Source organism: Acinonyx jubatus, chromosome E1 (genome assembly GCF_027475565.1).
Source record: "Acinonyx jubatus isolate Ajub_Pintada_27869175 chromosome E1, VMU_Ajub_asm_v1.0, whole genome shotgun sequence".
Classification (NCBI taxonomy): Eukaryota; Metazoa; Chordata; class Mammalia; order Carnivora; family Felidae; genus Acinonyx; species Acinonyx jubatus.
The window spans coordinates 11,039,417-11,066,679 of NC_069397.1; the positions used below are offsets into that span (position 1 = coordinate 11,039,417).

Genomic DNA, 27,263 nt, shown 5'->3' on the forward strand with positions numbered 1-27,263 from the left:
TTAAGTGGCAGGGCCTGGATTAACCTGTCTCCAGCATGTACATCCTACTGGGGCTCCTAGGATGTAGGCTGGGACCCCTCTTGGCTGGAAAGATTCCCGCCCATCAATCACAAGCGCCAGGGGGTAGGTGGGTGGGACGTCCAAAAGCAGAGACCTAGAGAATCCCAACATCCTTCCCGCAGAGGCCCCGACTCTCAGCTTGCACGCCGCCAGGCCAGGGGGCTTACTGCCCAAGTTCAGGTATGGCCTCTCCCAAGCCTCGCCTAGCCCTGGGCCTCCGGGGAGGCCTGCCGTGTCTGGGCTGTACCTGGCCAGGTAGCCACGGGCCCGACTTTGCAGCAGGATGATCTTGCGGCGCAGGGAGCGGAAACGCCGCCGGATGAAGAAGCCGCGGAGGCAGCTCTGCAGCGTGACGGCTGCCAGGTTCAGGACGTGCTCGCGCATGCTCTCCAGCAGCTGGTGTAGGTGTTCCTTCAGGAACAGCTGAGGAGAGGAGCCAGGCATTGAGGCACATAAGGGCCTGGGGAGTGGACTGGGGCCCCTCCCCTCCAGAAGGCGGTGGAGACAGACTAGATGGGGCAGCAGCGCAGGCTGAGTTTGGAGAGGGAGAACAAAGAGGGACGGTGCGTTAGACCGTGGGAGCTACCCGAGCAAAGGTCCAGAGGCAGAGTGAGCATTCCATCGACCAAACTCAACTGCGCGGCCTCCGGGCCAGGGATCTTTAGTTTGGGCATTTCTGCCTCCAGAGGCTCCGGTTCTAAAACCCCTGAACGCGGGGCTTCAGGGACCGCGTGTGGGGTGGCACTCACCTTGCTGACACCGACGCGGTACATATTTGGCGTGACCGTGCACAGCCGGCTCAGCACCGACACACACATGTCCCCACTGGCTGGCAGGTTGTGTTTGAGGGCCACTAGACAGCGGTACCTGCAGGGGCGCACACTCAGCCTGGGGCTAAGGGACCTACCCCCAGCTGCCCGCTAGACCACGGAGTCTCTAGCAGAGGCTCTAGTCATAGTGTCTTCTAATCAGAAATAGGCACTCCATCCCCAGACTCCACTTCTGACTGTCAGAAAATCCCAACAGAGTTTCAGTCGAATAAGACGCTTTACCGCCATCTGCTGGAAACTTGTCATAATAACCTAGAATTATTCCCTCGGAATCTCCACACGTTAACAATAAAAGCATGAGAAAAGGCAAAATAAGAAACGTACCTGCCACGTGGCAGCTAGCAGGTAATAATCTTGTGTGGCACACAACCTGAGCAACTGTGCACAGCAAGCTCTGTCCTGCCTTGGGTTCTGTATTCCTGGGGCCATGGGGGAGCTGCATAAGGATCTGGGCAGCTCAGGACCCACCCTGGCTGAGGTACCTGTCGATGAACACCTGGAAGGGCAGGCGCACTGGAAAGCCCTCCTTGCGGATCCGCACGGTCTCCAGCACCCCCGAATAGCGTAACTGTGCCATTACCACATCTGGCTCAAAGAGGCCTGGCTCCTGTAAGGAAAGCCCAGATGAGGAGTTGGCATACTAGCCCACCCGCGTGCAAATGGCACTATCGATGACAAATAGCTCCCACAGTGGGCTGGGAAGATGGAGGTCCAGAGAGGCACAGCCACTTGCCCAAGGTCACACAGCATGGGGAAGAGGATATGGCTCTCCCAGGGACCTCAGCCATCACATACCTTCTTGTGGTTGGGCTTCAGGCAACGTACGAACAAGGGGTTACACCTGGACGGAGGTGGGAGGAGGGTAGTATGAGGTCCCAGGGAAGGGAGGTGCTTACCCGAGGGTCACGGGGTGGGTCAGAGGTGAGGCTGGGTGCCCACCCGCCCGCCATGCTCACCTCTCCATCTTCTCCACCAGATCCAGGAGCGACTGTTGGAACTTAGCGGCCACTGTGTGCGCCTTGTAGAGCCGGGTGACAGAGCTGCTCTTGCCCAGGCGCTGAGGGGCAGCCTGTGGCGCGTGGCTGGAGAAGAGGTGTGCCACCACCTGAGCAGGGGCGGGCAGCAGGCCGGGACAGTGGTCAAGGCGCCGAGAGACAGGGAAACGGGGAGAGATGGGGGCCAAGAGACAGAAATGAGGAAATAGAGGTTGAGGGGGCGGACAAAAGGAGTTAAGAACAAAAGGAGTCAAATCTCCAAACCGAAGTGATCAGCAAACTAACCCACTGGGCCCCTGCCCTCTCTGCAAGGCTGCTGTCCTCCCAGATCACACACCTCCCGAGTCAGGGTGAGATCAGGGTCCTCGCAGAGGACCTATGCCACGGTTGGGCTGACTTTTTTTTTTCTTCAGTCTGGGGAGCACACAGGCACTGACTGTGCACCTGAGCTGGCCTGTTACACACATGGTCATGAACTCTGGCAATGACCTCAGGAGGAGGGTTCCCATTTGGAAGAGAGAAGGTGGAGGTCCAGCGAGTGGGGTGGGTGGCTGAGCACAACAGGCCGTTTGGGAGAACTGCTCAGCGAGGGGATAAGGCAGGGCACAGCTGGGTGGGCAGGGCCGCGATGGGCCAGAGGACAGACAAGGCAATCCAGTGGGGCCGGCCAGGGGCACAGACCTTCAGGAGACAGGATCAAGAATGGAAGAAAAGACAGAGCAAGGCAAGACTCTGGGTTAGGGTTGGGGTCAAGGTCAGAACCTGGCCGGGGCCAGGACGCGTCAGAGGCGAGACCAGCGCCAGGGGACTTCCCCATTTCCTGGACTAAGAGAGGGGCCTGATGGTAGGCTGTGTGCTCTGGGGCAGGGCCAGAGGGCAGGAGGCGAGGCTTGCTCACCCGGGTCCGGCTCCGCACAAAGAGATCGAGCACATCCTGGCGCACCTGGTCATGGTTCTTGTCTAGGAACTTGTGCACCTGCAAAGGGGGAACAACAGGGCAGTTTGGGGTGGACCCACTGGTAGGCAGGGGGGACAGCCTACCCCTACCCCCATGTGCATCAGCCTGTCTGCTCCCCTCCTCCTCCCTGCCTCCCTCCAGCAGGTCAGGGGCTCACAGCCCCTGGGGGACCCTGGCCCTGCCCCTCCAGGCCTCCCATCTCCCTATCTGTCCTGGGAGGTGCTGGATTCTTCCCCCTGCTATGGTCCCCTCCCCTTCTGCCTCCACTACCCTTCCCATCCTCCAGGGAGGGGAGTCCTAGCCAAAGCTTCACATGACCAGTGTGGCTCTTAGCCCTCTCTTCGGTGGAGGACACTGTCCTGTGTCTGTCCTACAGATGAGGAAAATGAGGCCCAGGTGGGGACAAAAGCTGGAATGTGTCAGATAACAGTGATGAGAGTGACCACATCACTACTGATAACAGTTACTCTTTATCACCCACCCCCAGCCCCAGGCTTCTCACACTCAGCACGTGAGATGGGCACTATCGTTATCCCCATCTTCCAGATAAGGAGATGGGCTCAGAGAGGTGAAGCAATTTGCCCAGGGTCACACAGCTGAGGATCGGCAGGGCCAGAACTAGAACCAGGTGGGAGCATTCGCAGCCCACGTTGCCCTTCCATCTTCAGCTGCGGGGAACAGCGGCACTGGGGGCCGTGCGTGCTGTCTCGGGTCTCACCTGATAGGTGACTTTGCCTGCGTAGTGCTTGATGGTGAACTCGGGCAGTGGCATCTTGGGTTTGGAGTAGAGTGGGTTGGCGCCGTGGTGGTAATGGCACTTCTGCAGGAATGTGTGGTCTGTGGCCTGGGGGCAGGTGAGGGTCAGCGGGTGTGTGGGGAACCTGGGTACCCTGCTCCTGGGCCAGTGACAAGTTCACCATGGAGAACCGGTTCCCAGGGAGCACTGGGGAGAAGCAAGTCACAGCTTCCTCTGGCTATCCATTGCCCTGGGTGGGGAGGCTTAAGTGGACCCCCCTCCCAGACAGGAGTGTCCCATTAGCTCCCAGCTGCCTCACCCTCCAGCCCAGCCTTCTTTGTACTCTTTAGTCCCACTGCCCAGAGCGCCCACCCTACCCTCGTGTCTTCTAATCAAGAGTTTGAGGCCCAACCTCAAGGTCACCTCCTCCAGGAAGGCTTCTATAACTTCCCAGGCTAGTACCCTCCTCTGGACACCCGCAGCCCCCTCTCCAGCCTCAATCACCCACCCCCAGGTTGTGAATGGCCGGCTGGGTGTCCTGATCTCCTGTCCCCAGGCCAGAGCACAGAAGAATGCAGGACTCAGGCCTGATGAGGACATGAGGCCCAGAGATGTTGAGCAACCTGACCAGGCTCACAGGGCACCCCCGTGGCTCACCTGGGGAAAGCAACACTGGTCATCGAGGATGCGCAGGATGCCATAGGGCTTCAGTGAGATGAGATTGATGCACGGCTGGTTGTCAGCAAAGGTGATCTCCCGCCAGTCGATCTGTTCCCGGATGTACTCCTCCTGCAGACGTCAGGGGCTCAGCCTCCTCACCCTGCCCAGCTCCCATCCACCCACCTCCCGGGCTGGATCCACCTGAAGGGGCCTGACCAGGGGCCCCTCTGCTTGCACAGGAAGCTCCCTCCCCAGAAGGGCAACACGAACCCCCTCTGAGCCCGGCTTCTCCCTCCACCTGGGCCCGCCCGGTACGGGGTGAGAAGGATCCCCTAAGAGGGCTTTTCTCTGGGCTCAGCACCAAGCGTCTTCCCCTCCAGAGCACAGGCCTTCACATGTGCTGGCCCTTGGCTTAGAATGCCTTTCCCTCTATTTCACCTGACACCCTCCGGTTTGCCCCTAAAGGACCAGCATATCCTGTCAGGCTCCGAGGAGGCCCACTGCCCAGTCAGGAGGGGACAAGAGTGCTAAGCGAGGCCCCGCCCACCTGCTCCTCCTGGAAGACGATCTTGTTGAACAGGTACTGAAGGTTCTCGTTTGCATAGTTGATGCACAGCTGCTCGAAGCTGTTGAAGCTCAGGTCCTGCCAGGTGGGTGGTGAGGCTGGGCCTGCTCCCTCCTTGGCCAGTAGCCCATGTGTGCCCCTCACCAGGGCCCCGCTCACCCCCGTCTGGAGGCCCAGTGCCCTCCCTGCCTTCCGTGGCCTCAGGGAGTGCTTGCGGGTGAGGGAAGGTGATGGCAGGAGACTGAGGACAGATAACGGTGTGGGCTATAGGCAGAGACGTGAGAGAGATGACGTTTTATGTCCCCTGTCCCTCACCCACCCGTGCAGCCCTACCTCAAAGCCATAGATATCCAGGATGGCAATGGACAGCGTGTCCTGCCGTGGGGACACCAGCGCGTTGACCCGGGCAATGAGCCAGCCGAAGAGCAGTGCATACAACACCTTGGCGATGGCATCTCTGAGCAGAGAAGGTGTGGGGCAGGTGGGCCTAGTGCGGGGGGGGGGGGGGGTCTCGGATCTGGGGGCTCAGGCGTGGAGGACCAGGACTCACCTGGCATCCACGGCACTCTCCACTGTCAGGGGGGTGAAGATCTTCTCTCGCATTGTCTCCTGGGGAGGGATGAGACCCCTGAATGACAGCAGGCTGGCCACCACCTCCAGGAAGCCCCCAGAGGATTGGAGGCGGGACATGGGGAAGGGAGCAGGAACGATGATCTGACTGGTCCTGGGCACGCAGTTGGCCAGCGGCGGAACAGGACACCCTCATCCCCCCTCTGCCTGCCTACACTGGCAGGGACGGGGCTGCTGGTCTAAGGGGGGAGACACAGGCATGAGCAGACAGACACAGTGAGATCAGCCTTGGGATGGGACAAAGGGCCAGCGGTTGTGGGAGCCTGGAGGAAGTAATGACCCAGACAGGGGTCAGGGGTGGCCCACTGGAGGTGGGGGAATGCCTGTATCAGGTCTTAAAGGAAGAGTAGGCGTGGAAAAGGGAAGAACGAGCCAGGCAGAGGGAGGAGCCCATGCTGTCTAAGGGCCGGCAGGAGGCTTGGTAGATCCGGGTCCCCAGGGACTCACGGTCACTTTGAAAGTGATGGCCTTCTGCAGGCCCTCGGGGGAGATCTGCAGCAGCTCCGCCACGGCCTGGATCTCCCGGGCACTCACCACCGAGGCCGTCTCCTGTGCATCTGTCTATGCAAAATACCAATAGGACTGCGTTTCAAACTGGGTTTAAAGTTCATATAAAAAACACAAGCAAGGTAGGGGCGCCTGGGTGGCTCAGGTGGTTAAGTGTCGACCCTTGGTTTCAGCTCAGGTCATCATCTCAGCTCAGGTCATGATCTCAGCTCAGGTCATCATCTCAGCTCAGGTCATCATCTAACGGTTAATGAGTTCAAGCCCCTAGCCAGGCTCTGAGCTGACAGCACAGAGCCTGCTTGGAATTCTCTCTCTTCCTTGGTCTCTGCCCCCTCCCTCTCCCACTCTCCCCTCCCCCCCCCAAAAAAAACACACATTAAAGAAAATAAAAATTAAAAACATAAGCTAGAATAACCAGGAAAATTCCGAAAGAGTGAAGGAGGCCCTACGAGATAGTCTGACGCTATAAAGCTACGATAATTAAAACAGTCTGGGAATAGACACATAATACATTGGTTAACGAAGCACAACAGAAAATTGGGAATTAGGCAAAAATGTACATAAGAACTTAATACATGGTGAGTAGGTATTTCTCAAATTACAGGATTAGTAAAACTGAGGAATCATGTGGAAAAAAAAGGAATTGAATTCCTACCTCAAACTTTACTGGGATAAATTCCTGATAAGCCAAAGATTAAATATTAACACACACACACACACACACACACACACACACACACACCATAAAAGGGTTTGAAAAAATTATGGGAGAAATCTGTTGTAATTTTAAAGAGATGAGTCTCTCTAAAAGTGATAAGAAAAAAAACCTAAAATTTATACAAGATTGATAAACCAAATGCCTGAGAATAATTCTACAAATCTACATGGCAAAACCCAAACCAAACCAACCACCAAGTAAAACATCAAAAAAACCTGGATACAAATCAAAATATTGGGGTGCCTGGGTGGCTCAGTCCGTTGAGCGTCCAACTTCAGCTCAGGTCATGATCTCATGGTTCATGAGTTCGAGCCCCTCATTGGGTTCTGTGCTGACAGCTCGGAGCCTGGAGCCTGCTTTGGATTCTGTGTCTCCCTCTCTCTCTGCCCCTCCCCAACTTGCACCCTGTGTGTGTGTGTGTGTGTGTGTGTGTGTGTGTGTGTGTGTGCCTCTCAAAAATAGAAAATTTTTGAGATTAAAAAAATTTTTGTAAACAAAATATAAATGGTAATCCAGGAAATATATTCATAATTCATATCTGAGGCAAAGGGCCAATTTCCTTCACATATACAAAGAGCTCTCATACATCCATAAAAAGATGAGCAACCCCACTGGCGGTAGGGGCCGGAGAGGGAACAAATGATATGTGCGTGGTGGAACCTGAAAGGCAAATACACATGGCCCGCAAGCCTCTGAGAAGATGACCTGTGTCCCGAGGGTGCCAGGGCCCCACGGCAAGCTGTGGGCTCTCTCACCTCGTACTTCTCAAAGTAGACGTTGCCCAGGTGCAGGATGGACGCCAGGATGCGGAAGATGCTGTCCTGGTCCTCGCCACTGAAGCCCAGCACCTCCATGGCAGCCAGGAGCCGGCGGAAGTCGTCCGAGTCACTCTTCCCTGAGATCTCACAGTTCCCACCCTGGGCGAGGGCAGGGGCCGGGGGACCTTGAGAGCCCCCGGCCCCTGCCCAGGGTCCCTGAGGGCCCTGGGGGCTGGGGGCTCTCAAGGTCCCTGACCTGGCTCCCTGGCAGTGTGGCCCAAGGTGGGCACTCCCATTCCCACGGGCCAGGAGGCTCTGAGCAGGTGCTGCCCGCCAGGCCCTGTGCCCTTGGTGTAGCTTTCCTCATCTCCTCCTCACCGCATCCCTAACGAGTGGTATTATGCTGTCCCCACTTTACAGATGAGGAAGCTGAGGCCCGAAAAGGGAAGTGCAGTAGCTCCAAGCTGCTTAGTGCTGTTCTAAGCTATAGAGAAATGAAGAGTCAGGTAGGCCTCTCTTACCCCCACCGTGGACCCTAAAGATGCCTGTCACCCTTGCCGTGATGAGACACTTTCAATCCAAACTCATGCCCCCAGACCCCATCGCCTACGCTGGCTGGCTATTAGGACACCATGAGTTGGTTCCCTCAGCCCCCCTGGGTGATGGGGCAGGGGTGCCAGGCCGGGGGGCCCTTGGACACCTGCGGGTACTCACCTGGTTCAGGTAGTAGTAGGTCTCGGCCTCCTGCAGACTGAAGGCCTGTCGGAGCTGGGCGGGCAGCCCGGCCAGCAGCTCGTAGAAGATGTGGTAGTTCCTTTCATTTTTGGCCTACAGGGCGGATAGGTGGGTGCAGAAAAGGGAGCCACGACCTAGGTGACCCCCAGACACACACACGACGCCAGGGCCCACAGTTGAGACCGGGCACCTCTGTGATGAGTAAGCTCCCGGCCTGGCACTGGGTGGGGGACTGGTATGGTGGTAGGGAGGGGGCTCTGGTCAAGATTTAATTCCGTTTGGAGAAACACGAGAAAGACAGCCTTTCTTCGCTTGTGCACGCTGGGCACACACACCTGCCTATGCTGCGTCCACAGCCCAGATGTGCACACACGGGACCTTCTGATGGTTTACTCAGCTGGGGTGGCTGAGGGACAACTGTATTCCAGGCCCTGCTGTAGGCCCCTGAGACCCAGCGGGGAACAAGGGAGACAGAAGCCTCGACCTCACGGAGCCCACCTGATAGCTGGGGAGATAGACACTCAACAAATCACTGGTTAAAACCTGTCAGACAGAGACAAGAGCTCTGGAGAGAAATAAAGCAGGGGAGGGGGTGGGGGGGTTCCAGGGGGGTGGAGAGGGACTTCATTCTAAATGGGGTGGCTTCCCTGAGCAGATGACATTTCAGGGAAGGCTTGGAGGAGGTGAGGGGTTTGGTCATGTAGGTGTCTGGGGGGGGGGGGGGGGGGTTAAGAGTGCTCAGATAGAAGAAATCGTAGGTACAAAGGTCCTGAGGCAGGATCATGGCTGATGTGCTTCAGGGACAAGAAAAGAGTCAATGTGGCTGTAGGAGAGGGAGAGAGGGGAGCAGATCACATGGTCACACGGACACGTCTTTGTTCATTAATTCAACATTTACCCAGCCCTGCCACGTGTCAGGCTCTGAGTATCTGCATACCCCCAGCCCGTCCCAACACACAAGGGTCTGGAAGGGCCTGGCCCACCTGAAACACAATCCTGGATTTCTCGAGCAGGTACTGGGAGGTTATGGCACCAGAAATCACGCCCCTGGAGTGGGGGAGCACAGTCAGCTCGTGCAGGGTAGCTGGGTGGGTGGAGTCGCTGGTGTGGGCTCTCAGGGGCTGCACCAGGACGCGGAATGCCCTGCAAGGCCTTTGGGGGTCCCTCCACCGTCCCACTCACCCTTCCAGAAAGACCTCCACAAACTTCCCGAAGCGGCTGGAGTTGTCATTCCTGACAGTTTTGGCGTTACCGAAGGACTCCAAGAGGGGTGTTGCCTCCAGGATCTGGACCCCAGAAGATGTGGGAATTGTTCTGGGGGCCTAGAGTAGGGAGCATAGCTAGGGCCACCCCTAGGTTTTCCCAGACACAGACCTCCCCAAGGACCCCCTGTGTGAGGGGCAACCGCAGGTGGGCTCCCTGTAGAACCCTTGGGTCTCCCCAGTGTCCCCCAATGCCTGCCTCATGCTGCCAACCCCCACACTCAGGCCGCAGCTACCCTCTCCCAGCCCCGCCCCTCCCACCACAGCCCCCAGCCAGGACGGGCCTTTGGATGCCTCTTCCTGCGCATCCTGCCTTCGCACACGAGCGTGTGTACCACGTACACACACACAGGCACACGTGCACACTCCAAGTACCTTTATCTTCAGGAGTCCCCAGGATGGAGGAGGAGGAGAGAGGCACAAGAACAGAAGCAGGTCACCTGTAGGACTGACCCCCTCTCCCGCCAGGTCACCAGGGGCCTTAGACCATGGAGGGACCACCGACCCCTCTGGGCCTCCGGGGTGGGCAAACCCACGAATCTCAGAGACCCCAGCTGTCCCGGCCTGGGGCCTGCAGCGTGGCCCCAGGGTGTGGGAGTCTGCTGGGCCCACGTGCCAAAAGGCTCTGGGGATGTCCCCTTTACCCCATCCCCATCCCCATGACCACCTCAGGCTCAAAGCCAAGCCTTTGCCTTGACCGCACGCCCTGCACAGTCCAGCCCCCGGCTGGCCTCTCTTCTTCCCTCCCCCTCTCTGCAGGGCACCTCAGCCCTTCTGACTGGCCCCTCAATACCCAGGCCCCAGCCAGCCTCTGGACCAGAGTCCGCTCCCTCTGCACCACTGGCAAATCCCCTCACTTCTTTTTTTTCTTTTTAATGTTTTTTAATGCTTATTTATTTTTGAGAAACAGAAAGAGATAGGGTGGGAGCAGGGGAGGCGCAGAGAGAGAGGGGGACACAGAATCCGGAGCAGGCTCCAGGCTCCAGGCTCCGAGCTGTCAGCACAGAGCCCGACGCGGGGCTTGAACCCACGAACCGTGAGATCATGACCCGAGCCGAAGTCAGACGCTCAACCGACAGGGCCACCCAGGCGCCCCTCCCCTCACTTCTTTGTATCACGTCTCCCTCACTAGAATGTCAGCCCCCACAGCAGGAATGTTTGTCTGTTTGCAACCTCTGGGACCCCAGCGTCTACACGGGAGCAGGGGCGTGGGAGGCCCTCATAAAATACCTGCTCCACAGATCTCAAGAGGACTAGCATTTCACGACAGCAGAACTGCCCAAGGCGTAGCCAATCACCGTTGCCATTTATTAAGCACCTACCATGTGCCAGACTCTCTGCCCTAATTACACGGGTGTCAACAATCTCAGGAGGTAGGTGCTGATGTCACCCATTTTACGGATCAGGAAACGGACATGGAAAGGCGAGGTAACGTTCCCGGGGACTCCAGAGTCTATACGAGTGAGATCACAACACCGTGACAAGCATGTGTGTGTCGGGTGTACAGCATTTTCTGGCTGAGTCATTTCCTCACGATAAATTCTCAGGGAAGAGGCAGGGAAGGCCCAGCGTCTGCAGAAATGTTACTTTGGGGAAGGTGCCAGCCCCCTCCATCTGTTCACTCTCCTGGTCCCGTTCAGTCCAGGAAATACCACGTCTACCATGTGAAGGAGCAGAATGAGGCCCAGACGAGAGGGGGAACTGGCCTAGGGTGGTTCAGTAAAGTTGAGATCCGCCTGGGCCTGAGCGTGGGTCAGCCGTTTCTCTGTTCCTAGCACCCAGCCTGGGGCTGGGGAGAGGACTGGTGTTCTGGACGGGTGAACATCTGGCCCTGTGGGGGCCCCTAGCTCAACCCGCAGGTGGGGTGACAGCCTGCGGTTTGGGCTGGGCGGCATCCAGCCACCCTCCTCCCCGCGGAATGCTGCTCACGTTCCCGGCCCAGACGCAGAGCCCGTGGCCGGGGCCTCGGCCAATCAAGACACAACCGGATCCAGTGAGGACACATGGCCAGAGCTAGTCCAACAAAAGGGAACCCTGAGACTTTCCCCAGCACGTTGGAAGGTTTGGGTGGTACCCCGTGGCACTACCCTGCTGACTGATGACAGAGAGGTTGACGATGACGCCCATAGATGGGTAAGGTGGAGCCAAAGCAAGAGACGTTGTTTAAAACCCTGGATTGTCGGGGCGCCTGGGTGGCTCAGTCGGTTAAGCGGCCGACTTCGGCTCAGGTCATGATCTCGCGGTCCGTGAGTTCGAGCCCCGCATCGGGCTCTGTGCTGACCGCTCAGAGCCTGGAGCCTGTTTCAGATTCTGTGTCTCCCTCTCTCTCTGACCCTCCCCCGTTCATGCTCTGTCTCTCTCTGTCTCAAAAATAAATAAACGTTAAAAAAAAATTTAAAAATAAATAAATAAATAAATAAAACCCTGGATTGTTTAAGAGTGTGCCTGAAACTGACCCTGGGTAAGGACTGTCGGATTACACGAGCAGGGCAGAGTGGTGGCTGGGAAATGAGGTGGTGACCATCCCAGCTGGCGGGCCCATCCTTACCTCTACAGAATGCCTGGCACGTCCCACGACCACGACTGTCCTCCCTGACCCCTGCTAAGACAGCTCTCTGCCTTGGGCTTCAAATCCCAGCTCCTCCACCCTCTCACCTGGGGACACTGGGTAAGTCATCTCCCTTCCCAGGCCCCAATCTCCGCATCCATAAACGGACACAAACATACCTGCCTCCCAGGGCTGCCGTGAGGCTCTCGCGCGACAACATAATGAAAGCCCCGAGCAAACAGGAGGGGCTCAATGCACACATTTCCCTGCTACCCGGCCAGTCCTTCCAGAAGTCTGAACTTAGATTTTGAAAACCCTGGCTGAAGCAAAGGGAGGGCCCCAGAGGCCCAGGCTGGGATAGGAGAGGCTGGTAGGCCAAGGAAGGTGTCAGGGGGGACCGGGGGAAGTAACCTCTCTTGACTCCTAAGCCTGGGCTGACCCAATTCCCACTGAGGGCCACGTGGCCCCCACCTGATGCCCCTGGATCCCCTGCCAAGATTGCCATTGGCTGGGACGCTGTGGCCACTTGCAAATCTTCATAGTCTGGGGCAGGGAGTCTGAGAGTCAGGTTCTGGAGTCTCAGTTGGTGGGGCTTCACCTCCATCCAGCCTCACCGTCCCTGAGCTCTAGGCTCATGGTACATCTGCCACCTTCCTAACATCTCTGGATGCCCAGCAGACACTTCAGAGTACCTGTGTCTTTCTCCACAGCCCTACCCATGTAGTTGATGGCACCTCCACATTGCCTATGGCTCAATCCAAATGCCTGGGGTTGTCCCCGGACCGACCCACTCTGTCACACGCCAATCTGGCCTTCAGCAAGTCTCTGGCTGACCTTTAAACTGCACCCGGGTCTAGCTGTGCTCACCATCTCCATCACCACTTCCCTGGCCCAAGCCACTGTCCTCCCTTGCCTGGACTCCATGATGCCACATTGCCATCCCCTGAGCACACCAGACCTCCTTGCACCCCAGGGCCTTTGCACTTGCTCTTCCCGCTCCCTGTCTGCTCTTCCCCCAGATGTCCTAGGGCCCACTCTCACCCCTTCTCAGTGGAGCCTACCCTGACCACCATGCTTTGAATTACAACCCCCCCAAACTCCCCATCTCCCTCCCTGCTTTTTTTTCCCTCCACAAATTCCCACCCTTTCACAGAAACACGATTTACTTGTATATTTTTTTTCTTCCATTTCTACTATAACGAAATTCCCATGAGGGCGGGAACACTTGTCCACATTGCTGCTGCCATCACCTAGCCCGGACTGTGAGGGACACACAGTATGCCCTCGGGAAAGCTTTATGAGGGTCTAACACTCTCAGGTTTGCAGGACCTAGCACTCTCCACAATGCACAATGTTCCAATCCTGTGCTTACCCTGGTCCCGTGTCCTCAGCACCCCAGCGTCTACTGCACCCCACCCCCTTGACTAGGCCTGTCCTTTCTCTTTCACCACCAAGAAAGTGAGGCCAGGCAGCAGAAATGGAGTGACTCCCCTTGCCCATGGGGCTTCCTCTCTGGCCAGGCCCAGCACAGCTGGAACCAGAGCTGCCCTGGAGCACAGGCAGGAGGGAGCTCCCTGCAGGCATGGCCAGGGCGGGCAGGGGTGTGGCTGAAAGAGCCAGAGTCCTAGGAGCCCCACCCCCCCCCCCCCCAGGGCAACCCTGGCCTCAGCCTCGCCATCCTCCAAATGTCTCTCGGGGAGCACTGAGCTTGGGAGTCCTGGGGAGTCAGACAGACCATGTAACGGACACACTCACCTGCTGCATGATGCCTCGTTTCTGGTTCATGGCGGCCAGGTAGCGTAGAATCAACTTTGTGGCCTCGGTTTTTCCAGAACCACTCTCTCCACTGACCGGGAAAAGGACCAGAAGGAGACTTAACCAGTTCACTGCCTGTTCTGGGCTCCCCCTACCCCTACCCTTCTTCGACCTCCTATGACACCAGAGGACATGGGCTGGCTGGCCCAGAGATGTCACGTGATCTTTCCCAGGTCCCATAGCAGGTCTGGCCTGATACAGACCCATCATCTGAGACTCCTCCCATACATACCCCCCCGCCCACCCTGTACACAGAGATCCCCGGCCTGACCCGCTGCTCACCTGATAATTATGCACTGGTTCTGTTTGGCATCAAGCATTTTGGCAAAAGCAAGATTTGCGATTGCAAAGAGGTGCCTAGAGAGACAGGCCACAGGTATCACTGGGACAGGACCCTGCCTCTCAAAACCCTCGGGTAGGAGAACATCTCTGTCCACCTCGGCAGCCAGTTCTGCTCCACCCTTCACCCTGGGGAAATGCTCCCTGCCCCCATTCTGGTCAGAGCCACAGAAATTTGGGGAGAGACCACTCAGCCGAATAGGTGGACGACCCACCACCAGCTGGCCCCACCCTTGGCTCAGGGGCAGGCAGGGACCCAGGGGACCCCGGGACAGCCCCCTCCCCATCCCCAGAGATACTCACGGGGGGTTTTCTCCTAGGGCCCGCCCGCTGTACTGCTGCACCTGCTCCTGCCCATAGATTCCAAACATTCGGTACGGGTTCACCGACACCAGGATGCTGCCGATGTAGGTCTGCTGGGCACACGGTGGTCTCAGTTTCTCTGCCTCCTCATGGCCCTTCTCCCTGCTCCCAGGAGCCCGGAGCCCCGTTCTCACGGGGCCAGATGTGTGGCTGCCTGGCCTCCGTGTTCGCACCTCGGGCCCTCTCATAGTTTGATGGGTCACGTACTCTGGTAGTGGAATTTCAGGCACCGTACCAGGCTGAGGCTGGGAGAAGGCTAAGTGAGCAAAACCGCCCTGCCACAACTGTGCAAAGGTGGCTGTGTCAGCTGCTGCATCCTTCATTTATTCATAGTCAGCACCAGGCCCCAGAAGCTTCTGCCTCGCAGTGAGGTCAAACCTCCACTGCCTGGAGTTGGGAGGGAGTCAGAAGCCCAGGGCATTCTGAGGTGGCCAGAGCCCTTGTGGGTGGCCTTCCTTCCTTCACTGTGGTTCTGGGCCTCTGGCCCTCCATTCCACTGTTCTGGGGCCAGAGATTTCCTTCCACCTCTCTGGCCAACCCCTTCCTGGGATCCAGGTCTACAGATTCTAGGACCCTGGAAGCTTTATCCATCAGGTCCCCAGTGAATAGCCACTCATTTCTGGGTTTCCTGTCTCCAGGTCTCTCTCCCTGGCATCCACCAGTCTAAGACTCTGTATTTTAGGGTTTTGGATTTGAGAACCCCAGGCTCTAGTATGTCATACTCAAATGGTAGAAACCCCAGAGTTCAAACCAGAAGCCACAAACTTGGCTTCTGTGGCTCAGCAGAAGAAATCTGTGCTTCCCACTGTGGCCCCGAGAGACAGCTACCTCCTGATCTGAGCCCAGGGCAGACCCAGTCCCAGAACTTACATAGATGAGGTTCCGTTCAAATCTGGTCTTGAGGTTAGACAGCACGGTGGTCTCCTGGAGGTCTCTGAAAGGGCACGAAGAGGGGACATCAGGGCCCACCTTCCCCCTCAGTGCAGGGCCTTGGTCAGAAAGCCCTGAGTTCAAGTCACCAACCAATCGTGAGGCCTTGAGCAAGTTCCTTAACTTCTCTGTGCCTCCATTTCTTCATCCGTCCAATGGATATATATACTACCTCGTGGGGTTGGGGGATTCTCTGGCAAAGCAAACGTGAGAGCTGAGTCACCGTGACTGGATAATGATCTTGACCAGCATAGCCCTCACGTTTTGGGCACCTCCAACGTGCCAGCACCCTCCCACCCAATAACACCCAATAACAGCCTCCCACCCAATAACAGCCACCCACCCCCATCTTGCAGATGAGAAACCGAGGCACAGAGAGGCAAAGTAATGCGTCCAAGGTCTCCCAGCCAGTAGGTGGTGAGGCTGGGGTTTGAACTCAGGCCCGTCCAACTCAGAGCTTAGACACGCACACACCGGCTCCAGGACACTTCACAACTCCCACTTTGCAGATGAGGAAACAGAGGCTCTGGAGATGTTCTAGGAGGTGACGGGCACCCCTCGTAGGAGGAGGTGCTCGGGCCAGGAGCGTGCAGCCCCGTGGTGACCCCTTGCCGGCCCCACCCCACTCACTCCAGCTGTGTCATGTCCTCCACACCATCCTCCCGGCACTGGTCACGGAACCGTGTGGTAGGCAGGTTGCGGATGGAGTGCATCTGGGAGAGAGAGTCTGTGGTCGGCCTGGCTAGAGAGCGCCCGTGGGTGGCCCCCTAGCTTGGACACGCCTGGGACCTGCTCTTGTTCTGGAGAAGAGAACCCCGAGGCCAGGGCCCGGCCAGGTCCTGAGGCCTCCCTGCCGTGGAATACTGTGGCCCACGGAGCCTGCGTGCAGCCCTTACTCGGGGGACACATGCCGGCCTCCTGCCCGTGCGTTCCCTGTGGCAGGTGCTCCCAGGGGCTCCCGAGTATCCTGACCCCGGGGGGGGAAGCACACGCACACACACAGTGTTCTCTCTGACTGCCTAGAAGGCCTCCCAACCTCAGGCTCTCCCAGCCGCTCTTTCCCTGGGTGGACCCCAAATCCTTGCTTCTGCAACGACCTGATGCACGTCCGGGTCCTGGTGCGTGGGGCCTCTGGGAGGGCTGACACTGAACCGCCCTGCTCAGTACCGTACCCCTGCTTCCAGCCCGGGGTGAGCAAGAGACCCCTACACGCAGCTCCGTATGCAACAGCTCATGCAGCCCCCACGCACACCCGTGGTCTTGCAGAATGCCTGAGGGCATGCACGCAGGCCTGGGAGGCCTGGCCGGAGGCACACATGCTTGTAATACATACTCTCAACGCCCATTTGACACACTCTCGTGTGCACAGAGAGCTGGGGCTGTCTCAACCACGCCTGGGGGTCTCAAGACAAAAGTCCCGATGCCACCCGTGGCCTGCGGGATCTCCATCCTGCCCACTGATGTGCACATTCGTGACACCCAGGATGCCACATACGCGCGGGCCCTGGCACACACACATTACACACACACGCTTTCCTTGTCGGGCCACGGTACGCCTCAGAACGTGTCCCGGGCACAAAGGCCTGCATGTGACCTGCGTGTCTGCAAGCACACGTGTGCTTCCTGCCTCTCCAGCCTCTCAGCTCCAGCCCGCACCCTTCTCTGAGCAGGCAAGGAAAGGGGACACCAGGACAGAGCCCTGCATGCCGCCTGCCTGTCAGCAGGCTGCTAAGTAGGGCACGGCAAGTATCACCCTTAGGCCCTGGCCTCCCGCCCACCCGTCTGGCCATGTGCGCCAGTGGCCACAAACCCTGAATAATTCAGCCACTCACGTATTCCAGGGTGAGGAGGGCCCAGGCATCCTTGCCCCTCACCCCCGGGCGCCCCGCGCCCCGCTCCCACAATGCTGCCGCCCACACAGCACGGGGCACCCGCCGCCGGGGCCAGGGCCCCCCTAGCAGCCAGGCCGCCCCGGTCGCCATCGCCGGGCCGGCTAGCTGCCCGCTCCACGGGGCACCGTCTGCAGAGGCTGAGAAACGCCCGCCACCCCCTGCGTGCCCCGCCCACCCCAGGCGTCCCGGGGGAGTCTCCGGTGACCACCCCCCTCCTCAGAGGGCCACCCAGCATCAGGCTCGCGTTCCTCCCTGAGCAGGGTAGCCACGCACGAGCTCGGCACCCTTCAGTTAAGCCACCTGCCCTGCACCCTACAGAGGGCCCAGACAGACTCCTGGCTCAGCCCCTGGTCCCCCGTGTGATCTTCTGGTCCTCATTTTCCTCACCATGCAGAGGACCCAGAAGTTTGGGTCCTAAGCCCCTCACCCTTGGGCAGTGCAGAGTCCTGCAGCCCAGGGGACCACCCTTAAGCAGGAATGCAGAAGAGAAAAAAAGACTCCAGTCTGGGGGAGGGTCAGCAGGAGACAGGAGGAACAGCATGGACGTGGATGTGGGGATGGGACAGGGTGGACAGGCAAGTCCTAAAGTTGGGTGCTCAGCCAAAATCTCTGGGGGGCTGCTGGGGACAGATGCGCCATTCAGCCTGGCCCGGGACAGGGCTGCCCAGAGCACAGGCTGGGACAAGATCCCTTCTCTGAAGTGACTGGGAAGAATTTCAGGAGTCTCTGTACTGTGCCTGCCTGTGCTGGGCATCCTCTTGTTCAATCTTCCAGAGGCTCTGGGAGCCCAAGGCTGTTCTCCTCAGGTTACAGATGGGAAGACTGAGGCCCAAGCAGGCGGCAGCTGACCAAGATCCCGAGGCCGTTCCTGTTTCCCAGCACAGAAGCCCCAAACCCTCCCTCTGCCCTCTGCCCTCGTACCTTGTTCCACCAGCTTTTGGGACCAGCTTCTTCCCAGGGGCCCCCATGGCGCAGGCAATTGGCTCCACGGCCCAGGCGGCAGGACTGGGGGCGGGCGAGCACTCGTGGCCAGGGTCGAGGGGCTTCTGCCGGCAGCCAGAAACAGGACCAGAGCAAATTCCAGGCTCTTGGCTTGGGGCTGGGCTCCGGGTCCCGGCTTATCTGGACAGGGGCCTGCAGAGGGGCAGGACCAACTCGCTGGAAAGCGCTGAGTTTTTGCACCTGTGGCATGACCACTGCAAAACGCCCAGGGCCTGCCTGGCGCCACTCGCCCACCCTGGGCAGGGGCCCTGGGGCCCCAGTGGGTGCCAAGGGGGCTGGGGCGCTGGGCACTGTCCCCCAGCGGCGCCATGGCGGCCACGTGGCTCTCATCTTATCACATGTGGCCAGCGGGTAGGAGAGGCTGAGCCTTAGCGTCTTCCGCTCTGGCGCGGAATCCTTGGGAGGGGTGGGGGTGGAGGGCTCAGGCTCTGCTGGTGACTGAGGGCCCTCCGGAGTGGTCTCCTCTTCTGGCTTCTCAGGAATCGGGCTGGCTGATTTTACCAATTGTCCAGGCCCTGGGTGGTGGTGCCTACCCAGGAAGACACTGGTCAGGTCGGCGGAGGCTGGGTCCTCAGACTGGGAAGCAGGAGGTGGCACAGGGCCCACGTGCTGGAGGAAGGGGTTTTCGGGCACAGGGGGTGGCCTGGAAAAGCCCCGGCGGCTGCCTGCACCTCCCGGCCAGGGCGACGGTGGGCGCTGGGCGGGAGGCAGGTCCACGTCCCAGCTGGGGGCCAATGGGGGCACCGTCCAGGGTGTCTCTGAGTCCTCAGGCTCACGCTGGCTCTCCCGGCGCTCAGGGGCAGCTGCAGCCACCGGCCAGGACCCTGCGTTGGGAGGCCGCTGAAAGGGTTGGCGCACCCGGGGCTTCACGGCCCTGGTGGGCGGCTCGCTGAGTCGCCGCCATGTGTTCGGGAGGTGAGAAGGCAGGTTGAGGGAGCGACACCGCGAGCTGTGGCCCAACAGAGGGGGTGGGGAGGGCGGCTGCGGGGAGCCCAGCACGGGCGAGCGGGGTGGGCCCAGGCGCCCAGAGCGGCGGTGCGGGGACGGGGGCTCCCGCAGCGAGCGGGGCCGGCGCGTCGGGGGCGAGAAGGGAGGCTGGAAGGGCCGAGGGCGGAGCGATGGCTGAGGGGACGGGGGCCCCACGGGCGAGCGGTAGCCTAAGCCGGGCAGGCTCCTCAGCGAGGGCTGGGGCGAGGGCAGCGGGGGCCAGGGGAGGCCGAAGGCCGCCCTTCGCCGGCGGGAGCCTCTGAAGGAGGGCCGGGGGCCGGGGAAGGCCAGCAGGTCCGGGGGCACCTCCGGGCTCACGGGAGGTGGCTCCACGAAGGCCCACCAGCTGGCGGGGGGCGTGAGGGGCACGTGGGCCGGGGCAGCCCAGGGCGGCGGGTGCCGGCGGAGGGAGCCGTAGGGCGACGCGGGCCGGGGCAGGCCCGAGAGGGCGGGGGCGAAGGGCGCGGCGGGCGGGGGCCCTGGGCCCGGGCTGGGGGGCCGTCGGGCCGCGGGCGGGGAGAGGAGCGCGCTCCAGTGGGAGGGCGGCCGAGGCGCGGGCGCGGGCGAGGGCGGTCGGTGGGAGTTGTTGTTGTTGCGCGTCCGCGCCTCGGCCCTCCTCAGCACGATGGGCGTGCCGGGGCGCTCGGAGTCCATGCCGGCCAGCTTGTAGCCGAAGCGCTTGTAGGCCGCCTCCCGGACTGCCGGGCCTCCCAGCTGCGCCTTCTGGCTACTCCTGAGCCTCGGGATGGGCTTCTTTTCGGACAGCGTCTTTTTGAGGAACCGCGCTAGCGAGGTGGCCGGGCGAGGTGGGGGGCGGCCAAAGTCGGTGCCGAAGCCCAGGCCCCGGTGGGCGCCGAAGGCGGACAGGGCGCGCTGGAGGTTGCGCTGGCGCGGCGTGAGGAAGCCCCAAAAGGGGTGGGCGTAGGGCACCGGAGGCACAGGGGGCATCTCCTCCTCGTCGTCTTCGTCCGCATCCCCCAAGGGCAGAGGGATGTCCAGGGAGGGGGGCAAGGACACGTCCAGCTTCTCCTTCCCGAACAGCTTCACCTGGGGCCGCGGGAAGAGGCGGAACCTGCGGATAAGGGATAGCTTGGACCTGGCGGGCTTGTCCATGCCTTGCTGCTCGAAGAAGGCGGCGCTGGGCAGGCGGAAGGAGGTGGTCTGCCGTTCGGCGCCCGCCTCCTCCGGCTCCTCCAGCTCCGCGATGTCATCCATGGGGTGGGCGTACGGGTTGTGGGGCGACGGGATGGGCGGCGGCACCCACGGGTACGCGAAGGCCGGCTCCTCCGGGTAAAGATAGGGCACTTCGGGCGGATAGATGGCCTGGTCTCCGCCGCCACAGATGCCTTCGTCGTACGGGATGCCATAGGGGGCGCCATAGGGCCCCCCGTATGGATCAAAATAGGGCACGTCGTACGGGAGGTCGTACGGGCGGTCGTAGGGCGGGTATGGCGCCTCGTAAGGTGCGTAGGGATCCAGGTAGTAGCCGTGTGGGTACGCCTCGCCCTGGTACGCATCGTAGTAGCTGTAGGGAGACGCGTACCCCGATGGGGGCGCGTATGGGGGCTCGTAATCGTCGTAGCCGTAGCTGTAGGGGTACGTGGGGTAATAGGGGCCGCCATAATAATCCGGGTGGTAGTAGTCGTAGGGGTCCTCGGGCGGGTACCCGTGGGCGTGGTCTCCGTCGGGTGGCCAGGCCGGGCCGTAGGGGCCGTAGGGGCCGTAGCCCATGTAGGGCTCCTGCTCCTCCTCGTACTGGTAGAGCGACTGCCGATCGTAGTAGTCATCGCCCTCGCGGTGGTAGTCATAATACTCGCCCAGGTCCTGGAAGCCCTCGAGCCCGTACAGCGACTTGCGGGAGCCCGAGGGCCGGAAGGGGACCTCGTCCTCGAAGGGCAGGAAGCCCACGGGCTCGCCCGACTCGTAGATGCTGCGGCTGCGGGGGAACCTCCGGAGGTGGCCTCCGTGCCGCAGGATCTCTGCGCCCGACGGGAAGGGCAGCTTGCGGGAACCGACGCGGGAGCTCGAGCGGTTGAGCCAGGCGTCCAGCGTGGCCTGCTCGCTGCCGGACTCCTCGGCCTTCTTGATGAGGAACTTCTTGGTGAGCCAGTTGATGGCCGTGGATGCCTTGCTGAGGGACCGGGCACGCGGCCGCAGGCGGCCGTAGCCGCGCCGGCCCGGGAAGCGGATGACCATGAAGGACGGCTTCTTGCCCTTCATTGCCCGCTTCTTCTTGCCCATGCGCATTTGCGTCATGAGCTTCGACGTGGACTTGAGCACGGTGCGTGCCTTCTTCTTGCGTTTGGTTTTCTGCGGGCCGGTGTGCAGGCCCCAAAAGAAAGCCGACGCGCTCCGGAACTGGCCCTTCTTGGAGATCTTGGGCGTGCGATCGCGGAAGCCCATGAACAGCCGCGATGTCCCCTTCAGGCTCCGTTTGGGCTTCTCCGGCTCCGGCGCCTTCTTCCCCTTTTTCCCTTTCTTAGCTTTCTTCTCATCCTCTTCCTCCTTCGCCATGGTGGCTGCCTGCTCCCCACCGGGCCGCGGCCCGTGTCACCAGCTCTGGGACTTGGAGACAAGGGGACACACCGCGTTTCCTGCCCGCAGCTGGACACTCGGCCTCTTCGGGCTGGGAGCAGCTGAGACTGGTCTGGGTGGCCTGGGGAGGGACAGCCAAGCTTCTTCTGGCTGGGACCAGATTACGGGAGGGCGGATCCATAATTCATCTCCTCCAGAGCCGCCTTGGGTTTCACCCCAGTGGTGGTGGAAAGTGCATGGGTGTTGTTTACCAGGGAGCAGGGGAAGCCTGGCTCAGACCTGTGCTGGGGGCGACCATCTTGGCGTTAAAATCTCCAGGAGGGGGGCTGTTTTGACAAGTCAAGCTCTCCCTGTGCCTTAGCTGCCTCAGGTAGCTCCCAGGTAAATGCTGGGGTCACGGCTGCTTCACAGAGGGAGACTCTGAGTCCCAGAACAGGGAAGCCACTTGCCCTAAATCACCTAGCATATCTGTACTGGGCCAGAGTGGAGCCACATGCCCTGAGCCGCAGTGGGATGTTCAAAGCCCACTAAGTTACCTTGGAGGGGAAACTTGGACCCACCAGGTCCTGGGCAAGGGAGGAGGGGAGTGGGCAGAGCACATGTCCAGCGCTGCGGTCAGTGTAACCAGAGCTGGCCAGCTCTCAGGAGCATGAATAATGCATTGGGGACAACTGGGCTGCCAGCTCAGAAAGCAGGACAAGGTGGGGGGCATCTTGGTGGAACTCCCGCAGGGCCCCGTGAAACCACACGCCAGGGGGCTGGGGTAGCAAAAACAGAGGATGGGCCAGTCCCGGCTCTGACTTCCAGCTCTGCCAGCAGCTGGCTGTATGCCCTCAAGAAAGCCTTTTACCCTCTCTGGGCCTCAGTTTCTTCATCTGTAGGATGGGAGTGATAAGCCATGCCCTGTCTCCTTTATGAGGAAGCAAGACTTGATGGAGCTCCTGGGTAGCATAAGTGGCTGGAGAGGCCACATGCATGGCTCACATCTGGGATGCCTACCCAGCCCTGGCCTCTCCTCCCAGTTTCTGCCCTTGCTGAGAAGGTAGTGATCGTGTAGCTCCTGCCTTCTGTGGGTGCAGCTGATTGCTCCAGGGTGGACATCTGACCCAAGGCCATGCGCCCAGTCTCTGGCCAGTGACCAGTCCACTTTTGAGAATCTGCACTTTAAGTGGTAGGGGTTGTGGCATGTTAGACAAAGGGTGTGTGTGGAAGGTGGGGGGTGGTGGGGGGCCTCAGGGGCAGCAGGTCTGCAACCTGAGGCCTCAGCACTATCCCTCTTTTCCTCCTCCTCCCTCTGCCCAAGGATCAAGGATCAGGGCATGCTCTGAATGACTGAAAACAGATCTTCAATTCGCATAAGGTGGAGGCAGGGGCTTAACTGAGCCGACTCCAGCCGACTCCTGGAGCTCTGGGGCTGAAGGCCCTGCTTAAACCACTGGGTAAGCCAGAGACCCAGCCAGGCCTCCATCCATCAGGCACCAAGGCCTCCACGGTGCTTATCTCTGACATACCACTGGAGGCCATGTCCGTGTTCAGGGCTCCCGCCTGGATTCCTCTGTCAGCCCGGCCCCTGCCCCTCCGGGGGTGCTGGAGGCAGCACACATTCGCTGGTCCATTCATTCATCCATTCAGTAGTATTTGTTGAAAGCCTGCTGTGGGCCAGGCACTGTCAGAGCACAGGGGATACAGCTGAGAAGGAAACCGAGGAAAACCCTGCCCTTGTGGCGTTGACATTACAGGGCTGGGGGGGATTGTCAACAAACAAGGAAAATGAGATCTAATCGGTCAGTTGGTGGGTAAGTGCTGTGGGTTAAAATAAAGCGGGGAAGGGGCGTTTGTGCAGCGTTGAGTAGGGGTTGGGGAAGGTGACACCAGGAAGTAACACTGGGGCCAAGAGCTGCAGGAGGTGAGGGCGAGAGCAGGAGACTGGCATAGAAGCTGCCGCGTGGTGGTCCGGGTGACCGGCGCCGGGGATCTGGCCCGGGCTGGAGGCAGCAGAGGCGGAGGCCGGTGGTGGGATGCTGGCGTATTCTGTTGGTAGAGCCCACAGGATTTACAGAGAAGTCATGAGTACCTCTGAGGTTTCCTTACTGAACAAGGGGAAGGATGGAGAGGCCAGTGGCTGAGAGGAGGAAGAGCGTGGGCGGAGCAGGTAGAGGACAAATGGCCAGATGTCAGCGTTGCACATGTTGGCCTTGCCAGGGAGTTGGGGGGGGGGTGGGCGGCACTCTGCAGAGGTCAGGGCTGATGACATCAGTTCGGGAGCCAGTGGTATCCAGCCGGTGTTGAAGCCACAGCTCTGGAGGATGGCACCAGGGAATGAGTGCAGATGGAGGAGAAGGGATGAACCCCGGGGGCTGCACCGTCTGGGGACAAGGAGGCAGTGAGTGGCCGTGGAGGGGGGCAGGGCGCTGCGGCAAATGGGCACACGGGTCAGGTAAGTTGAGGACGCGCTGGATGTGGCTACGCGGAGCCATAAGGGTGGCCCCAGTGGAGCAGTGGGGGTGAGGGTAGTTACAGCCCGACGGGAGAAGGTTCTAGCTAGAAGGGAATGTGGTGGTCACAGGGGTGTCCGTGCCTGTGAACGTGTCAGACGCCACTGCACCACACACGATTTAGTTGGTAAATCATAAGGTGTGTGAATTACACGTCAATAAAGCTGTTACTGAAAAAGGAAGAGGGAGGGAAAGGGGTCCGTTGCAGGGAATCCATCCTGCGGAGCCCGTTGTGCACAGGGGAATGGCGTGCACACCAAGCTACGCATTGCACGGAGACGCATTCCATGATGGACTGTCCAACAGTGCGTGGCGGATAATACACACCTAGGCCTTTCTTTCTGTCATAGGTGCATGTGTTGAGGGGAAGAATGTAAGTTAATTTGCTTTGACTTACATGTAGAGATACTAGGAAAGATATTCACGAAGTTCATGAAAGTGGCTATCTTGCTGTCGACTTTCCCGTTATCGGTTGGATTTCTGAAGCATGTAAGTGTATTTCGGATCCAGATGAACACACCAAAAAGGAACATTTAAAAAGAAAAAAAGTAGGGGCGCCTGGGTGGCTCCGTCAATCAAGCGTCCAACTCTTCATTTTGGCTCAGGTCATGATCTCGCGGTTCGTGAGACCAAGTCCGGCGTCGGGCTCTGCGCTGAGAGTGGGGGGCCGGCTTGGGATTCTCCCTCCCCTTCTCTCTCCCTGTCCCCTGCTCTCATGCTTGCACGCTGTCTCCCTCTCTCAAAATAAACATTTAACAAAATAATAATAATAATAATAAAAAACGTGGAAGTGGAAAAAAGGAATTGGAAACAGTGAGTGGAAACATCCCTTTCGAGGAGCTCTTGGAAGAACGTCAGGGCCTGGAACCACAAAATCCAACCCCGTTCTCTGACCGTATGTGCCGTTTGAGGAAACCGAGGCCACGGCAAAGTCATGTAGCCTCTGCCCCTGGGTCTCCTCGTGTTAATAGTACCTCCCGCTCCCAGGGCTGACGCGGCATTAAATGAACGCGAGAGCTTGGCACAGTGACTAGCCTGGAGTAAATTGCCGTTATTATTAGTAATATTATTAGTATTCGTATTTTATCATCGTCGTTATTATTTTATTATTATTATTTTATTATTGCTGGCATCGTTATTACAGCCGGCTGCTCCCGTCCACTCTGGGAAGGTGGTCTGGGTAAGGGCCAGCAGCAGGGCCTGCTCCCATGACCCTTTCTGGTCTCTGGGGCCCAGGCTTGCCCCAGGCTATAGGGATAGTGTCCCCAGTCGACCAGGGCTACCCTTTGTCTGGTGGGCCTGGGTCCCACCTCCTTCTCGGTGTCCCCAGCCTGCCTCTGCAGCAGGCACAGAAGGGCTATCGGGGATCACGTTTCTCATTCGTCCATTCATTCCTTGACATTGATTGTGTGTCTACTGTGTGCCAGCCACTATGTTGGGTGCCGGGGGGGGAGGGGGGGGTCACAGGGTTGAGTGGCACCAGACATGGTCTCTGTGCTGGTGGAGCTCCCAGTGTCACAGGGACACAGACTTGAAGCAAAAAGCCATACCGAGGGGAAACTGCAGCCATGAGAAGAGCTCTGAAGGCCAGGCCACAGCCCAGTGCATTGGAAGACCAGGATGGTGCCCCTGAGTAGGTGACCCTGAGCCAAGATCTGAAGAATGAGAAAGAGCTAATCACATGAAAGAGGGAGCAGTGTTCCAGGCAGATGGAACAGCATGTGCAAAGGCCAAGTGGTGAGAGGGGCAAAGTGATGCAGAGCATGTAAAGCGAGAAGCAGCCAGGATGGCAGGAGGGACCTGCCCCTTGAGACATGGAGGCTGGAGTGGGACCTTGGTCTCCATCCCTAAGGTAGTAGGGAGCCTTGGCACAATTTCAGGCTGCCAGGATGCTATGACCAGATATGCATTTTGAGAGTAAAAATAACCAACACTGACAAGTTTTACTCTGTGCCAGGCTTGGTCCTGAGTGCTTTGCTATTACCACTGAATTCACACGATGTGTAAGGTGGGAACTGCTATTCCCGTCTTATAGACGAAGGGTGCTCTATTAGGTTACATCACTCAGCAGAGAATCCCCGGCGAGGAAGTGAGAACTACTGGGCCACACAGCGTTCATTCAACCCTCACTACAACCTCGGGAAGTAGGTACTGTTATTCTTTCCACGTTACAGGTGGGGAAACAGGCCCAGAGAGGTCTAGTAAGTTGCCCGAGGCCACACAGCTTGAAACCAGATTCGAGCTCGGGGAGTCCGGCTCCAGAGTGTCCATGCCCTCAACCACTGCCTCTCACTGCTTCTTGGAAAGTGGTGCGGGAAAAGCTCTTGGGCCACCGTGTGGCGAAGGATGAGGAGGGGACGCACAGTGGAGGCCGGGAGAGAGAGGACAGCGGCTCGATCTGGGACAGCTGTGATGGAGCGCACTCAACACAGCCAGTGAGGGGCTGTGCGGGGGCTGGGGTGAAGGTGGAGCCTGGGGGACCCTTGGGTTGGCTTGGTGCAGCTGCGTGAACGGGGGAATCGTTCGCTAAGATGAGCGGAGAGAGGCGGGAATACGACGGGGTTGGTCTAGGACATGGAGGGTTGGGGAGACAGAGGGAAGTCGGGGAAATTTAGACCCGCAGGGCAGATGAAACAGAGGCAGGGGGTGGGATGAGCCTGTGAAGGAGGACAGAGCAAGAAGTCGGGGGCTTCCCACACCAGCCCTTAACGACTGTGTGGGGTAGAGGTGAGGCACTGACTGTGCCAACCTTGCTGGGCCTGGTAAACGTGGTTAGAATGGTCGCCGTTGGGCGCCTGGGTGGCTCAGTCAATCAAGTGTCCGACCTTGACTCAGGTCATGATCTCATGGTTCGTGAGTTTGAGCCCCACATCTGGCTCTTTGCTGTCAGTGAGGAGCCTGCTTCGGATCCTCTGTCCATCATCTCTGCCCCCCTTCCCCACT

At 59.3% G+C, this 27,263-nt stretch overlaps 1 protein-coding gene across 1 annotated transcript in view; it reads right to left on the bottom strand.

Annotated features, from left to right (window-relative positions):
- The window catches only part of MYO15A (myosin XVA), a 57,636-nt gene extending 30,373 nt beyond the window's left edge, over window positions 1–27,263 (bottom strand). The window contains exons 1-22 of the mRNA XM_053211919.1: window positions 18,223–27,263; window positions 16,040–16,122; window positions 15,350–15,413; window positions 14,420–14,529; window positions 14,060–14,134; window positions 13,712–13,808; window positions 9,335–9,438; window positions 9,136–9,199; window positions 8,132–8,245; window positions 7,415–7,576; window positions 5,882–5,995; window positions 5,355–5,413; window positions 5,138–5,261; window positions 4,787–4,882; window positions 4,237–4,368; window positions 3,562–3,687; window positions 2,784–2,861; window positions 1,847–1,995; window positions 1,686–1,731; window positions 1,369–1,497; window positions 810–923; window positions 308–483 (exon numbers count right to left, since the gene is read on the bottom strand). Coding sequence (XP_053067894.1) covers window positions 308–483; window positions 810–923; window positions 1,369–1,497; window positions 1,686–1,731; window positions 1,847–1,995; window positions 2,784–2,861; window positions 3,562–3,687; window positions 4,237–4,368; window positions 4,787–4,882; window positions 5,138–5,261; window positions 5,355–5,413; window positions 5,882–5,995; window positions 7,415–7,576; window positions 8,132–8,245; window positions 9,136–9,199; window positions 9,335–9,438; window positions 13,712–13,808; window positions 14,060–14,134; window positions 14,420–14,529; window positions 15,350–15,413; window positions 16,040–16,122; window positions 18,223–21,804 — 5,798 coding nt within the window. The 5' untranslated portion in view covers window positions 21,805–27,263. The remainder of the gene's footprint in view (window positions 1–307; window positions 484–809; window positions 924–1,368; window positions 1,498–1,685; window positions 1,732–1,846; window positions 1,996–2,783; window positions 2,862–3,561; window positions 3,688–4,236; window positions 4,369–4,786; window positions 4,883–5,137; window positions 5,262–5,354; window positions 5,414–5,881; window positions 5,996–7,414; window positions 7,577–8,131; window positions 8,246–9,135; window positions 9,200–9,334; window positions 9,439–13,711; window positions 13,809–14,059; window positions 14,135–14,419; window positions 14,530–15,349; window positions 15,414–16,039; window positions 16,123–18,222) is intronic.